Raw genomic sequence first — 17,194 nt, 5'->3', positions numbered from 1 at the left:
AATCAGGAAAGGTTTTATCCTCTCATCATGCTTATTCATTCTATATGCTGAGCAAATAATCAGAGGCGCTGGATAAAAAGGAAAGAATGCAGCATCAGGATTGGAGGAAGACTTATTAGCCACATGCAATATGCAGACTTGAAGCACTTGCTGATGAAGATCAAGCAGGGCAGCCTTCAGTGTGGATTACAACTCCATGTAAAGAAAACCCAAATCCTCACCACTGGACCAAGAGGCAACATCACTATAAACAAAGAAAAGATCGATGTCAAGGATTTAAACTTGTTTGGAACCCCAGTCCAATGCCCATGAAAGTAGCAGTCAAGAGATCAAATGACACGTTGTATAAAGTAAGTATGTGATACAAGATCTCTTTAAAGTGTTGAAAAGCAAGGAGGTTACTTTGAGGACTAAGGTGCACCTGACTAAAGCCATGTTATTTTCAATAGGCTCATCTCCACGTGAAAGCTGGACCCCAGGTGAAGTGAGAAAGACGGAAGGAGGATGGATGCATTCGAGCTGCTGTGCTGGAGAAGTACACTGGACGTGCCATGGTCTGCCAAAAGAAGAAGTGAGCCAGAAAGCTCCTGGGAAGCTAGGCTGCTGAGATTTGTCTCACGGATTTTGGACAAGTTGTCGGAAGAGGGAGTCTCTAGAGAAGGACATCAGACTTGGTAAAGATGCGGAACAGGGAAGAAGAGGAAGCCCCTTAACAAGAGGGACTGATAGCACGGCTGCAACAATGGGCTCAAACTAAGACCAATTGCGAGGAAGGTGCAGGACCAGGCAGTGCTTCCTTCTGTCGTGCACAAAGTCACCATGAGTAGCACTAACAACACAACAAGATGGGCATCAAACAATGATGTTGTGTATTTTCAAGCGTATCTAGTACATATATGACCCCAAGCCACTGCCATTGAGTCAATTCCAGAAACACCAGCGACATTGCTTTCGGCATCACAGCAACACGAAAGGCTCCACGGTATGACAAATCAACAGACCGGTGGTGTGGATTCCAACTCATAGAAACCACATATAGGTTTCTAAGGCTATAAACCTTTACAGGAATAAGCAGCCACATCGTTCTCCTGAGGAGTGGCTGGTGAGCTTCCACTGCCCACCTTGCAGTGGGTTGGAGACCCAGTACTTGCTCAATAGTGTCATCAGGACTCCCTCAAAATTCAACTCGCTGCCATTGCGTCTATTCCGACGCAGCGCGTCCCTACAGGACCAAGTAGAACTGCCCCTTTGGGTTTCAGAGACTTTTACATCTTTATGGGAGCAGACAATCTCATCTGTCTCCTGCAGAGCAATTGGTGAGTTTGAACCACTAACCTTGTGGTTAGCAGCTCAATCAATGCATAGCCTACTACACCATCAGGAGTTCTTCCAGGGCTCCCTATAAATATATTAATAACCCCAAGCGGTGTAGTTCTGTGGGATAGAGTCGTTACACATTGATCTGACAATCTAGAAGTGTTCAAACACTTGACAGGTGGCAGAGTAGACTATGCGTTGGGCTGCTAACCACAAAGTCGTCAGTCCCAAACCACTGGCACTCCACAGGAGAAAGACGAGGCTCCCACGCACATAAAGAGTTACCATCTCAGAAGCCCACAGGGGTGGTTCTATACTCTGCCCTACAGGGTCACTATGAGCTGGAATCGACTTGATGGCGGTGAATGAATGAATGAAAATACTTGATTGACATGGCTAAATCGGCATGCACCAGGCTTCAATAAGTTAGCAGGAAAGTGGTATCGAACGGTAATGGAATTTTTCCACAAAGTTGTTGAAGTCCCTTTGAATAAGGAATATCCCCAAATTACGCATCTTTTAGTCTTCGGGACAGTTCTCCTCACCGTTTAAATGTTGCCTCTCTTCCCATTCCAGGCTTTGCTCCTGAACAAAGTTTATGTGATTTTTCTCCTGTTCTGTTCACACAACGATGCATTTAACAGATCCTGGCCCATGTGCTGAAGGACTAGAATTAGAGTCAAGTTTTCCCTCCAGAGGAAACCAAACTACTACACTGAGACTTGAGCACCCCCAAAAAGTGCATGGTGCTTCACAGTGTTTAGACCGGTAGCCTGACTGAGGATGATAACGCTCTTCACAGTGAAAGAGAGGCCTCTATGTGTGCCTGCCTCGTCTGTAGGCTGGGTACCTCTGTAAGAGATAACAGTGGTGAGGATGATGGTGTTGGATAAGGGACTCTCATTTATGAAAGCATATTTTATCCTCTTGAACTCTGTAGCTATTCTGTTTCAAGAGAGAGAAAGACAGACACAGAGGCTGGGAGATAGATGTCATTGTTCCTCTACCAAGATATCGTCATGAATTTTCAAGAGGACTATTGACGGGACATGCAATCCAAAGGAGAACGCGCGGCAATTTTCTGACCACTTAGGGCAAATATGCTCTTTATCGTTTTAAACCCGGCTTATCTAGTGTGTCTTCACCGGCTCAACCTTTCACTTGCAAGGATGAGCCAAGCCATCATCGGCTTCGCCAAAGGGAAAATGGCACACACAAAAAATGGGCACTCCAGACAACCAAAGGCCACCCCTGCACACCATCCTCATCGGTGGCAGGCACACGGTCCATACCAGCTCTTAAGCATTTCCCCTTTGCCTGCACCATGTCACTATGTGCACTCATTTAACACAGAATCGGTGAGCCCCAGCCCTCATAGCTCATCACACGGATGCCACTTTAATAGCATTAAAGCAACTCAAGGGCAGTGGATTTTGTTGCTGGGTTAAAACCCAGCAAAAAAAGAAAAATAAAAAAACGCTGCCATTTAGATAGTGACATGTCATTGACGTAATATGCCACTGCCCTTTCTGAGATGTTAAAATGTTAGCTGGAGGAGCAGCTTCAAATCCCTGCCATCGCGTGGGTGCATGGGTCTCGAGTGACCGTGAATAGCAAGACAGACACTGCCCTTGCTACTACCATGCTGCTGTCCCCTGGTAACAGCATCCAGTCCTGGCTGTCTGCAGCCTGCAGCAGGGGGCCCTCCAGGAAAGCCTGATGCATCAGAATAGGTACGTGGCCACCCAACAATGCACCAAAACCACACCTGTGGGAGACTTCAGGCCTAAATGCAATGCACAAACACAGTATCTTAGAAACTCTTATTTACTTGGACCTGCTTATTTGCAGTTTAATTAATTATAAGCCTCTATTTTCCTTCTTAAGGAGCCCTGGTGGTATAGTGGTGATGCATTGGGTTGCTAACTGCAAGGTCAGCAGTTCAAAACCACCAGCCACTCCGCAGAAGAAAGACAAGGCTTTCTACTCCCCTAAATAGTTACAGTCTCAGAGACTCACGGGCAGTTCTCCCCTGTCCTACAGTCACCAGGAGGCAGCACCAACTCGGTGGCAGTGAGTTTCCTTCTTACAAAGCCCTGGCTAGGTATTGGTTGCTAACTACAGGGTTGATGGTTCAAACTTACCAGCAGCTCCCTAGGGGAAGGATGAATCTGTTTGCTCCTGTAAAGATTTACCGGCTCAGAAACCCTATATAAGGTGGTAATGAGTCAGAATCGACTTGACAGCCGTGAGCTTGGTTTGGTTTGGGATCTTCCTTCTTACAGAACCCTGCTGGGGCAGTGGTCAAAGCACTCTGCTGCTAACCAAAAGGTTGGCGGTTCAAGCCCAACAGCTGTTCCTCAAGAGAAAGACCCGTGAGTCTGCTTTGGTAAAGATGGCAGTCACAGGAACTCTCCGGGGCAGTTCTACTATGTCCTCTTGAGTCCCTGTAAACTGGAATCGACTCGATGGCAGGGGGTCTTGGGGTCTCTTCCCTCTTTCCTTCTTAAAAGGTCTTCTTACCACTCCCCCATCATGTCCACCCCTCCCGGGATCTTCTATTCCTGCCTCCCTATTCCCCACACAGTTCATTCTTCTCAACTCCAAATACTCGGAGCCCCTTTCCCTGTGTCTCCCGAGAGACTTCCGTTAGTTTGTGGTTCTAATCATAAACTAGGCCTGTGACTGAGTGAGGTTAATGTTGGTTCTGGCTTGTTACTAGTGCATTTTTACATGAAAATTAATTGCTTATCTGGTTGCCTAGTTTTACTGGACATGTAATCCAAAGTTTCTGTAAAGACCCCGAGAGCTCATTTTCTTGATTCATTTAGTGAGTGTTCAGTTTGTTCAAACCCACCAGCTGCTCTGAAGGAGAAAATGAGGCTTTCTGATCCCATAAAAATGTATAGGTTCAGAAACCTGATATAGGGTTGCTATGAGTCAGAATCGGCTCAGTGACAATGGGCTTGGTTTGAGTTGGCAGTTAAAACAGTGAGAGGGAACATGACTGACACTTAGCTCCCTATGCTCCTTCATGACCAGCAGACACAAAGCACACAGATCGGTTCAGTACGGAATACAGTGGTACAAGATCAAAATTGCTCAAGTCTTTTCAAAAGAGGCCTTAACCCATCCCATTGCTGACGAGTCTATTCTGAGTCATGAGAAGTCATGTGCTACAGTGTGGAACTTACTTCATAGGGTTTCCATGATTGGCGTAGTGGGTAACATGTTGGGCTGCTAACTGCAATGTCTGCAGTTCAAAACCACGAGCCACTCCAAAAGAGAAAATGAGGGTTTCTCCTCCTGTAAAGAGTTGCAGTCTCGCAAACCCACAAGGGAAGTTCCACCCTGGGCTAGCGGGTCGCTATGAGTCAGGATTGACATGACTGCAGTGAGTTTGAGTTTTGACTTTGAAGCTTTGCGGCATCAGACTGACAAACCCTTCTTCCATAGAGCCAGGGGATGAGTTTGAACTGCCAACCTTGAGTTGAGTAGCCAAGTGCAAACCTGACAATGGTCTTACTGTTCAACACCTTCAAGAGCAAACTTAGTTCTTATCACATAGACTCCCTTGTCATGAGATTTTAAAAGTACACTGAAATGCATCACATTGAAATGTGTACATACATTTCTGTGGTCTGCAGCTATGTGTGTGTATATATGTATTCTAAACTTTCTGAATTCCATACACACACGCACACACATTCTTACATGGGGGGCGGGGGGGAAATCCAGGGCTCTCTACTCCCATAAACAACTACCATCTCAGACACTCACAGGAGCAGTTCTACCTTGTCCTAAAGAGTCACTATGAGTCACCATTGACTTGATGGCACTGAGCTTGGTTTGGGTTTTCAATGTCTATACCTCTAGGTACATACACACAGATAGATGTATATATGAGGAGAAAAGTTGTGAGAAAATGGAATTAAAAGGTAATAAAATGTTTCAACAAACTTTTTGAAGCCCCATTTTGTATGTGTGTGTGTATCATGAGATAGATAGATAGATAGATAGATAACTCAGGAGCCCTTGTGGTACAGTCAATTAAGCTAACTGAAAGGTCAGTTGTTCAAACACACCATCAGATCTATGAAGAAAAATGAGACAGTTTGTTTCCATAAAGGTTTGCAACCTTAAAATATCTTTGAGCGGTTCTACTCTATCCTATAGAGTCACTATGATTTCGAGAAAACTTGGCAGTGTGTTAGGTTTTGGGTTTGGGTTTTGGTTTATCGTGCATTGCTGAATTATCAATATACATTCTGTGAAGCAGGGTTTATGTGATTTGGATGTGTGGGAATACCATATCGTAATCTGTGCCCACTTTTTCCTAGTGCCTTAGAAGGGATGGTCTTCCGCTGAGAGATTTCGCTTTCGTGTTTGGCCCACAACCCACATCACGAAAGAAGCCCCCTCTGCCTGATTCAGCTAGCCAGGTAGCGTTCAGGGGGCAGGTTGGAGAATTCTGTCTTACTCTGGAGGACCATCATGACTGTTGAGTGCTACAAGCCTAAATTGCCAGCAGTAGCATTCACTGATTTTCCACCTTCGCATTGTTTAGCAACCATTTGTTTCATTTCCAGATAGATACTCCTTCCTTGCTCTTGATGCTGCTGCCAGTAGTGCTGCTCCTGGTGAGTTTGGGAGCCAGGGTATACTCCTCGGTACTGTTTTCAACAGAAAAATCAAATAAAGAGATAATTCTGCAATGTTCAAGAAATGTACCAGAAACGGGTGCTGCTGCCTATGAGTTGCAGCAGGGTACCACACAAAAACCCCAATGCTCATTTTTTTTTATGTGAGGCGGATAGTGCCTTTGGAGTTTGTTCCACCAGGTCAGACTGTCAATCAAGCTTTCTATTTAAAGGTTCTGAAAGGATTGCATAACAGTGTGCGACCAAAAAAAGGCCTGGTTTGTGGCAGAGGGGACTGGTTTTTCCACCACGACAATGCACCTGCTCATACAGCCATCTCAGTGTGCCAGTTGTGGGGGGAAAAACCAGCATGCCTCTCTTGCCCCATGCACCTGACTCACCTGACCTCACTCCATGCAACTTCTTTTTGTTTCCACGAATGAAGAGGGACATGAAAGGACAGCAATTTGACAACATAGAAGAGGTGAAGAAAACAATGAGGGAGGTGCTGCCAGCCATCCAAACATGAGTTTGAACAATGTTTCCAAGAATGTAATCGCAGATTTGACAAATGTATTAAGTATAATGGAGGGTACTTTGAAGGTGATAGTTTGTTTTGTAAAAAAATTTAAATACATAGCTTTGGGGAAAAATTCTGGGATGTTTTTTTTGGGGGGGTACCCCCTCATACACTGTAATATGGTAAGCTCTTTGGACAGAAAATGCAGCAAAACACATGCATAATTCAGTCACATAAACATATATTATCACCATCAAGATGAACGTGTTATAGGTTATGCATGTATGGTACCATTATACATCTGGGAGCCCAACTGCTTTATACACAAGAAGCATGAGATACTCGTGTTTCATACAGGAAACTGTTGCATTTTCTATGTCCCACTCTCCAACTGTGATTTCTCAACTCAACTATAACCTTTTGGGAATATATATCTATATCTTGTCTGATGTTGCCGAATGGGCAGTATGTGGTACATGACTGTGTACACACACACACACACACACACACACACACAATCGTGTTTTGGATCTTTCCCCCACAATGCATTATGCCTGGTTAATGCTGAAACAGTGACATGCCTTTCTGAATGAATTACACTCTTCAGACATCTACAAAAGAATTTTGACTATCCAGAAGCAAGGAAGAGCGGTTCTAAATGAATGGCTTCATTCATTTTTTTATACACCACAGATGGAACCTCTTCTCCAGTACGGGGAGGGAATAATGGACAGACCCCGCCCCTGGCCCCAAGGAGGCAGCAGTGGCAGGAGTGCAGACTGGAGAGTATCATCAGACAAATGAGAGGTAAACTTTGGCTCCGTCAGCTGCTCTCTGGACTGTCTGCTACCCCTGTCCTGGGCAAGCTAAGTAACACCTCTGAGTTGGCACTTCCCATGTGTAGAATGGAAACAATATCTACCAAGCCAAGTTGGGGTGAGAATGAAAGGTCTAGAAGGGGTTTACAAAGATGGGGAGCACATTGGAGGCACCCCACAAAGCGTGTTCCTCATCTCCTTGGCTCGGGAGACTTGACATTTTTGTAGGGCAGGATGAGGAGGTTTTGGATCATATAGAATGTCCTCCTTAAAGATGTTCTATATATACATATATTGATGTATATGTGTATATATATGCACGTGTGTGCATGTGTATATATACATACATACATACACACATATGTATAGTCAGCTCTAAGCACTAGCTACATCACACACCATTTCACTCCTATTGTTTAGAAGGAAATGTGGATGTTGTGTGCACCTGAATACTCAAAATGTTCAGGGAATCTATTGATGGAAAATCTGACCAATTGTTAGTCTCTGGTGTGGTTAAAAGGCAGAAACCTTGGAATAAATAACGCTCATAATCACGACAATGTAACTGACACTGACTGAATACCCATTGTTGGCCAAATGCCCATCTAAGCCCCTTCTGGGTATTTGCTCAGTGATACCTCACACCAACCCTACCCAGCAGGAGACGCATGGACAGACTCCCTGGCTTGCCTGCGGCAGCTCACTCTGTGATGGAGGGGGGAGATCCCTGAGTCTGAAGCACACCAGTCTAGCTCAAGAATCCAGGTTTTTCACCACAACAGCGTGATCATATTGGGGGAAATGTTCAATTCTGATTGCCTACATGCCAATCAGTCACTGCAGGATCTCACAAATCAGCAGCATCAGCCCCCCGCCAGCAGGCAGGCCTAGTGCTCTACATAGGCAAGTGACGCTCAAGGACCTTTCTGAAGCTGGTCGTCCTAAATGACAATATTACATTTTTGGTCTAATCCAAACCATTTAGTTGGAGCATAAAGGAGGTACTCCCAGCACTGGTGTCATGATTTGCTACTCAAATGCCACTTTCTTGGTCATTTCATTAGCCGCAAACGATTGCTCATCGAACACAATGCTAAGTATTTCACACACAAATGATCCCATTTACTCCTCAAAACTGCCCTCTGTGGTAGGTGGTGCATTTCTCCGAGTTGCATTGATAAAGATGCGGAAGCTCAGGGAAGATAAAGATCTTGCCCAGTGGCACAGAGGACTGGTCTTCAGAGCAGGGGTGAAGGCTCTCTCTTCCAAGACACCCCAGAGGCTCTCCTAGAGAACGAGTGGTTCTCCAAACTTCTCTCTAGCCCCAAGAGACACTACAGGGTGGTATGTGAAAACCAAACCATTATCATTCTGCCTCGGACTTCTGGGTGCAATGGCCCTGACCCTGGACAGGCAGATTCCCCATGGCTTAGTACCAAGGATCTCAGATCAAATCAAGAGCGCCTACCCATCTCTCCCCAAAGCGCCCACATATCAGAGCAGAATCTAGGGAATTTTAGTCCTTCTAAAACTGACTTCACCCTCAAATAAAGACACTTCACACACACACACACACACACACACACACACACACACTGAGCTGAAATAGTGTTTTCATGGATGGGGACGCGAAAGGAGATAGTTTACTGAAGTACAGAGCATCATTGTGCAGGAGAACCACAAAACTATGGCAGCAGAGGAAGCCAGGCAGCTGAAGAGTCTGAGCGAGAAGCAGTAGACACAGGTGGAGAGCAGGGGCACAGATGGAAGTGGAAGAACGCACAGTGGGCACTGACACTGACATGGAATCCGCGCCTTTCAATTGCACAAGGTCTAGGTGGTTGCTCTGAGACACAATTGTACCACCTCTACTGGAATCGCCCGTTCCTTTGTTTAAGGTAAGAAGTCTGGTGGCACAGCGGTGAAGCACTCAGCTGCTCACCAAGAGGTCAGCCCTTCAAGCCCAGCAGGGAGAAGGATGCAATGTTCTACCTCTGTGAAGACGCCCCTTCTCCTCTGGCCCCTGAAGGGCCACTCTGAGTTGGAAGGGCCGGGTGGGAAATAGGTTTCGACTTCGGTTAGTCTAAGATGGTTACTTCTTTTTCTGAAAAGTTCCATTTTCCTAAAAATGCATTCAGGAAACCATAGGAGCCCAGGATGCCCTCAGACTAAAGGGATCGAGAAAGGGTGGGTGGGAAATAAAACCATGGGGCAGGCCAATCCTTGCCAGGCAACCACTAGTTCTTGGGGTTTTCTGGGCCATTCTGCACCTTTCGCTCGTTTATGACGCTGATTCCAGGAAACTGGCCCAGCCTCTATGCCACGGAACCACAGTCAGGCAATGTCCTCTTTGATGGGAGGGGAGCCAGGTGTGCCCCCGGGCATTTGAGCTCTCAGTGCCTGTGCTGCTCGGTGGGGGCATCGAAGCCACAGTGTACAGATCCCCCTTGAGCGGGGGCAAGAATATGACATTGTGTTAGACCAACCGTGTTAAACGTGAGGGTCTTTTGGCCCACTGCACCTATTTGGTACCTCCTATCAAACTTCACATAACATGCAGCTGTGTCTATTAGGGGAAAGTGGAAGTGTGCTAGCGGGCAAGTCCGAGTAATAGCTGATACCTGGAAACCTCCCCCACTGACTGTCGTGACCAGGCCAGCGTGTACTCGGTGAGCTAGGTTGGGCTGCAAAGGGACCTGATCTTATTTCAAACAAGATCAAGGTCTGCGAGTGAAGGAGAGTCAGGTCACCCCTGGCGCTGTGGTGTGTCTTTCTAAAGGTTTTTCAACGTTGCCCTGAGGGTCCACGCTTTCCAAGGCCCAGCTGAACAAGAAGGGAGAGGCCCCTGCATAAACCAGGCATGAGTTTTAGTGAACCAAGTCCCAAGCCAAGGATCCCACCCCCATGCCCCAATTGAATCGGTATTGATGCATTTTTCCGCCTACACAGAGAAGCAAGAGGCTAAAGTTTTTAGCATTGCCTACTCACCCCCCAATAAACAAAATACCCTATCTATTCAGGAAAAGAGGGGGGGCTGATAAATTAATACAACAAGAGTAGCCCTAGGTGATAACTCGAAGCTGGAGATGGAAATTCATTCAATGACTCACCTCTGCTCGCCTTTGGTGTATCTCAGAAACTTTCTCTACTAGTTTTATGTTTTTAGTTTTACAAAAGTGCTCAGACTGTCCTTGAAGGAGAAATAGGAAAGGCCAGGCAGTGACAATATTTGAGATCCCTGCAAGGAGCCCCACCTGCCTGTTCACTCCTTACCCTTCAGGTATTCTGTGCGCTACCAACTCAGGTTACCTACTGGGGTCCTGGTCTATCTATGCCTGGGCTTCCTCATCTCCATGGCTACATCCCTTTACTTGGAATGCTTCCTTCCCTTCCCCAGATCCAACTATAAAACTCTGACCCGTGTAAGGTCTAGGCCAACGGTATCTTCCCTGGTAAAGTTTGATTACTCCAACAGACCTATAAAATTTAACCGTATTTTACAGCTGACAAGCTAAGGTTCAGGGAGGTCAATGAAATAAAACAGCGATGCTATCTGACATGACACAGATGTGTCCCCCATAAAATCAAAGCCTTTGAGGCCAAGGTGGGGTTCCTGGGTCGTCCAAAGAGCTACTAACTGAAAGGGTGAAGGCTTGAGCCAACCCAGAGGTCTTTCACAAGAAAAGTCTTGCTATCTAATTCCGAAAAATCAGCCCTTGAAAATCCTACGGCGCCCAGCTACATGCACACGCACAGGCACACGCACACGCTCACCACCAGTGGAAACAGACAAAATAGCAACTGGTTTGATTGGTTTTTGTGTTTTTGAGTGGCTAGGACCTCTAGCGGTGCAACCGTGAAGTGCTTCTCTGCTAACCACAAGGATGGCAGTGCAGGCCCCCACCCCGGGGCTACACAGGAGAAAGCCCAGGTGACATGCTTCTGCAAACGCAACAGCCTCCCAATCCTTAGGAGCCCTTCTGCTCTGTCTCCTGGGCTCAACTAACACCCAGCCGCCACCACCAGACCCCTACCCTGCGAAGGAGTTTGACTCTGTCATGGGGTTGACTCCTGGGGAGCCCAGGAGTCAGCACTGCCTCCAGGGCAATGGGTTTAAAAGCCTTCTCTATAGGGCCAACGGAGACCAAAGAGACGTCTGTGAATTACGATGCTGGCAAAGACCATGCAACACGCCATGGCTTGTCGGAAGCGTGAAAACAGGACGTGCCACCAGCATGCTCCTTCGGAGGGTGGGTGGTGAGGCTTTCTCTCCCAGACTCAGAGCCTGTCATCCGGAGAGACCGTCCCTGGAGGAGGACACGGTGCTTGGGAAAGTAGCGGGGCGTGAGAAAGAGGAAACCCTTCAACAAGATAGATTGATACACGGCCTGCCACAATGGGCTCAAATATAGCAATGACTGTGGGGTGGCAACCGGGCCGGGGAGGTTTCATTGTCCCATACTCTGCGTCAGAACCAGGTCCACAGTGCCTAACAAGGGCGACAACAGCTGGGGCAAAAGTCTGACTGCCAGGAAGACCCGAGAGCCCACATTCTTGATGGCGATCATCCTATAGATCATCCTATAGACCATCCTTAGACCATCCTGCCCTCTAAGCTGGTTCAGGGAACAGACGGTTTTTCTATCTTCTGCCCCCACCTGCGAGGCCCAGAACACTGCCTGGCACACAGATGATGCTCTGAGATCTCTCGTGGATTGAACACTGCACGAACACAGAGCAGTTCCACTGCACGAGGAAAGCTTCCCCTACATGCTTAATGCACCTGCCCACCTCCTCCAGGAAATGAGACGGGAAACTCAGCCCACACAAGCGCTGCCCAGACATCTCTCCTCCCCACTGACTCTGATCACAAGACCACAAAACTAACATTATTTTCCTCTTCTTTCTACACTGGCTTTGTCAGTGACCAGAAAGAATTCTTCCCTGGTGTTATTTTTATCTGGCTTCCCAGTGTCGGCTTCCTCCCACTGCAGCTACAGCCTCCGGAGGGAAAGCCAAAGGGACTGAGACTCTGTCTGGTGGTGACTCAGGAGTCTGGGATCCAGGCAAACCAGCTACTAGTCCCCTCCCTCCCCGGACAGACCTCCCCATTCAGACTTCCGAACCCTGCCTTTGACCTAGACCAAATAACACAAAGACGTTGCTGCTCCCCACCCCCTCCTCGTTCTTTAACCTTCCTCTGAGTGGATCCTAAACACACTTGGAGCAAGAGCTCAGCTGTCTTCGGTACCTCCCGCAAGCCCGCTCAAGAGCCCTCTTCCTCCCGCTATCTAGCGTCTCCCTCTACGAACCCAGCTTGTGTCGTGTTCCCGCAAAGTCTCACTCCTGGAACTGAGAAGCTCGCTGGCTGACCAGAGCCCATGGTTAAGTTCACAGTATGTTTAAGGTCCTCTTTTCACTCCGGCGCCTAACTCAGCAGCTTCCGCTAGTGACATGAGCAGTTTAATGGGGGAAGATAAGGGTCTTCCGGTCCCCGAAGAATGAAGTCGCTGTGAGAGGGGAACCAGTCCGTCATGGAGTTGGAATTTGGAGCAATGACGAGGCACGCATGACTGCCCTTCATGTTTCTCTTCTGGGCAGTCATCAGCTAGGCTGCTATAGTGTTACATAATGCCAACGTTCTACCTGTTACTTTACTGGAAATTCTTTGTGCTTTAGGCATAAACTCAGACGTGCCAGCAAAATACCTGCACACATGTGCGTGCACGTGTGCATGTGTGTTCCTCTCTATGAAGAGATAGATGGGGCCCACACTGGATTATAACATACCAAATATAACCCGCTTTACCACAACATCATTCATCTTGCCAGCGTGCACTTTCAGAATTAATAAAAAGCATCAGGAAATTGCTGCACAATCACCAACTACAGAATCTTGGCCCCCAAGCTAAATATCTAGTCATCTGTGTTGTGCATTAAGTGTGAAGGCACATATCACAGTTTGGGATTCAAATGGGAAAAAATCAATACCCTGCAGGAAATCTAGTTGCCGAGCAGATTTTCCTATCAGCCAACGCTCCCTTTGTCAGGGCCTTCCTTGTCAATGCTTGCGTGTGCCAGGCATCGATTTTATTTTGTTTGTGTTTTGGTTACTTCATATTTCTGCCTCCTTCCAAGAAGCAGAAGTGGAGGGAACGGATGGTAAGGAGGGGGAACACAGGGAAGCTGGGGCTGTCCGACTTCAACGGTAAAAGCCACAGACAAGGCCCGTCCCGTTGGCCTGGCCCTGGCCCTTTCCAGCCATCGGAGCAGTGGCTCGTGGATTAGCTGCCCAGCCTCGTGCCCTGGCTCTTTGGAGCGCTCACCCGTCACCTGCACCTGCCAACGCTTCCTCCTAGGAGGCCCTGGGAAGCGCCCTCCCCACCACCATCACCGCAGCGCCAATGCCAAGTGGACTGCCCTGCTGCAGCAAAAAGAGGTCGGACCACCGGGAGCTGAGAAAGCGCTTACAATCTCCCCTGCCAGAGTCTCTAGAAAGGTGCTTGAAGTGGCATGAAGAAAACTCCAGGAACTCTCAAGAAGGAACAAGCCGCTTCCATATCGGAGCCTAACGTCTCCGGGCATCACAACCAGCCGAACACCAGGCCTGCTCTGGCTGCTAGAACAACTGGAATTTCTCCTCGGAGAAATAAGCTTCCTTGTTTTTTCCTCTTTGCTCGCCTTTTACTTTTATCACAGCAAAGTCTACAGGCCCAAAGAAAGCATTTCTAACGGTGACCGCAAGGACAAGGATTGTTCCAATCTCTCAAAACCACCGCCAACACAATATTGCGTTGAAGCATAGAGCAATAACTAAACATACATCCCCGGCCCCCCCAAACACAGCTAGAAAAGATATTAACATATATATTGTACTTCCTCCTATATAAACTGACCACATCCGGGCTCAGTCAAGTCTTGCCCCCACCAATAGAAAAAAAGAATCCAATCAGACGTGTTACTTTGCACCGGCTCTCTGAGAAGGGAGCTATTCCCCAAAGCATTCTGGCATAAGCTTAGTTTTTGAGCTGAAACGAATGACCATCCAAATAAGCCAAACCCGCTGCCATCCAGTAGGGTGTCTGAGGTGGCAAAAATTCAGGGCCTCCCTTTTGTTCCCTACGAGTGGCTGGTGGGTTTGAACCGCCGACTTACTGGTGGGGAAATGAACGACCAGTCTCCCCATTAGAGCACACGTTTAAAGCCTCTAAGCTGAAATATCAGGTGAGCTCAAACTTCAGAAAGGTTGCGACCGTCAGTAGCAGCTTTGCCTGCCGACGGTGGATGCAGGGGAGTGAGCAATGCCCCTGTCCCTGGGCAGCCAGCTACTGCAGTGACTGCAGCAAAGATCCCCCAGAACTGGATCGCTTTGCGCGTCCTTCCTGCTCTGTGGACATTTTGTCTGTAATGAACAGAACAGTCTGTGTTAGCTCTCAGTCCACAGACCGCTCCCTAGTGTGGAGATCTGGCGGAATTTTCCCATATTGAGCCCAAACCTTCCAAATCCAGCAGCATGTCGACTACCTCACAATCTAACGACTGACGAGCACCCTCCGTCTCTCACGGTGCTTCCATTGAGTGCAGCCGTTCTCAACCTGTGGGTCGAGACCCCTTTGGGGGTCGAACAACCCTTTCACAGGGGTCGCCCAATTCATAACAGTCGCAGAATCACAGTTGTGAAATGGCAATGAAAATAATGGTATGGTTGGGGGTCACCACCACATGAGGACCTGTAGGAAAGTGTCGCGGCCTTGGGGAGGTTGGGGACCGCTGATCTCGGGGGAGCAAACACTGGCTTTCATGCAATTGAACAGGGGAGAACACTGAGGGATACTGGAGCTAGATCCCTCATTAAGCTCCATTTTTGAAAGCGTGCTTGGACTGCGGCATAAACGATGATCCGTCCTCTGTTGACTTTAGGTAAACAGAAAATGCATCCTGGAGCCCTCGTTTCCAAAAGCTCATCAAGAACACTAGGTCCCAACAGATTCATTTCATAGAAATAGAATCGGCATTCCCGCTTGCTTTCATCTCGTCTGGCTGTACATGCTAAAATGAACAGCAAATTAACCCTGCCTCGGAGCGGAGCTTCTGTCACAGCTGATATCCTCTCCTCGCGACTTGTAAACATCCCCGAACCTGTCACTGCTTTGACTCCTTCCACGGAGGAGAGACAGAGTGTCTGACGGAGTTTGGCAAGAGAAAGGAGGAAGACTTGAATTCGAACGGGAGGACTGTGTGTCAATTCTGTTCTTTCCTAGCAGAACAAAATATTACAATGTTGTCTCCTAAAATAGTGTACAATTAGCCAGGAGAAGGAGGGGTCCGGGTAGGGTTACATAGTATATAAACTGTCTTTCTCGGCATTTTAAACTTTATGAGCCCGTCTCCAAATGGCTGCTTATCAACCAACCCCTGTACCAAGCAAGCTAATAAAAACAGGGCCATTCAAGCACTATCATCAGATATAAAAGATTTGCAAACAATTTGAGATCTTATCATTAATATATCAGAATTAGCATTTAGAACTCTACACAGTAAAACTGTAATACTTCATAAATTATGTAATAATGAACAAATCCTTTCAAAAACTGTTTTCACTGTGCTACAGTAACATTCTAGACTTGTTGTAAGTACGTTATTCTTACAAGTAGTTCGCAGTTATTCTTGAAGGCAAGCCTTGGAGTTTCCTTAGCATAGTGCTGCTGGGGAAATTTTTCAGCATGTCCATCTTCATCTCTAGCCTGAAGGGAAATATAATGGCCTATTTAGGGACTTACAAATAATGGAAGGAAAAAAAAAAAAGCTAAAAGCATAACAGCTCAGATCATTTAAACAAACGGGAATCCAGAAATAACAACATTATTAAGAAGCTTGTTTAAATACGTAGTACGCCGTTTCAGATCTCCAAACTTGGGATTTTTTTCTCTTCTTCACATAGTTGGGTGTGCACGTGCCACTTCCTGGTGTGAAAGTTAAACCAATCTGAGACACACCAAAAATCAAATCCCTCTGTGGGTGAGGACCACCCCTCCGTGTGGCTTTCGTGGCACTTTGAGGCTTACATGACATACATACGTGTTTAAACTTTTTGGCATGCTTAAGCAATCCTATATAATGCACTTAAAAAAACCCTTCAAAATAGCAAGGCCATATGAGAAAGCAATTTGCAGCATTATATTGTTTTGCATTGTAATACTCTCAGAGAGAAAGTGGCTCCCCTCCGCTTTGAAATAAAAGATCTGAACGGAGCGGTGATCTAATAAGAACAATGATTTTTCAATCAAAGGCAGTAAAAAAGTTATATCTATATATATTTAATTAAGAAGCTGCATGGAAAGGTCTGGTGATTTTGATCTATGCTGTTCATTGAGAGCTGAAGTTTCAATGGAGCATTCACAGAACCCATCAGCAACACCACTTGCGCTGTCTTCTCTTTCTAGCCTCCCCCAGGCTGGTGTGGAGTTGGAGAGAAGGGAGAAGTGGGTGAAAGGAGGTGTGTTCTGCAGCACACTCATTAAACCGTTCGCTTGGGTGACACTTACACTGGGCTCTGCTCTCAGCTTATCTTAGCCCTAACTGCCGCTCACTCATTCTCTCTCTCCTGGCCTCCTGAAAGTCACAGCTGAGCTGTCTCCCTCACATATGGCTTGCATAGAATTATGCATATTCCATTTTGCACTGCATTGCAATGATGAGCTCCTGGCTCCCCGCCAGCCGATTTTTAAACAGCCCCAGTGAACTAGGAGAAAGGAGAGAAACACAGGGAGCGCCTGCACCGGAAGCAGCGGGTAGTTCTGTCTGCTGTCTCTTTAGATACAATGTATGTCTGTTCTGTCTGCTGTCTCTTTAGATACAATGTATGTCTAGCACAAAGGGAGCAGCTGAGAACTACCTCT

At 47.0% G+C, this 17,194-nt stretch overlaps 1 protein-coding gene across 3 annotated transcripts in view; it reads right to left on the bottom strand.

The window, feature by feature from the left end:
• LOC101657756 (sine oculis binding protein homolog) overlaps positions 1-17,194 on the bottom strand; it is a 206,149-nt gene that overhangs the window by 66,957 nt on the left and 121,998 nt on the right. For 2 of the 3 annotated variants that reach the window (XR_006680514.1, XM_045294709.1), the window contains exon 5: positions 15,944-16,039. The exons of the other annotated variant lie outside the window; for it this stretch is intronic. Coding sequence is in view for 1 of the 2 variants with exons in the window: in XM_045294709.1 (XP_045150644.1) it covers positions 15,944-16,039 (96 nt within the window). In the remaining variant the exon portion in view is untranslated. The remainder of the gene's footprint in view (positions 1-15,943; positions 16,040-17,194) is intronic. 3 annotated transcript variants of the gene reach the window in all.

Source organism: Echinops telfairi, unplaced genomic scaffold (genome assembly GCF_000313985.2).
Source record: "Echinops telfairi isolate 266 unplaced genomic scaffold, ASM31398v2 ScPeMD7_3533;HRSCAF=4204_0, whole genome shotgun sequence".
NCBI lineage: Eukaryota > Metazoa > Chordata > Mammalia > Afrosoricida > Tenrecidae > Echinops > Echinops telfairi.
This window is presented reverse-complemented; position numbering and strand designations above follow the sequence as displayed.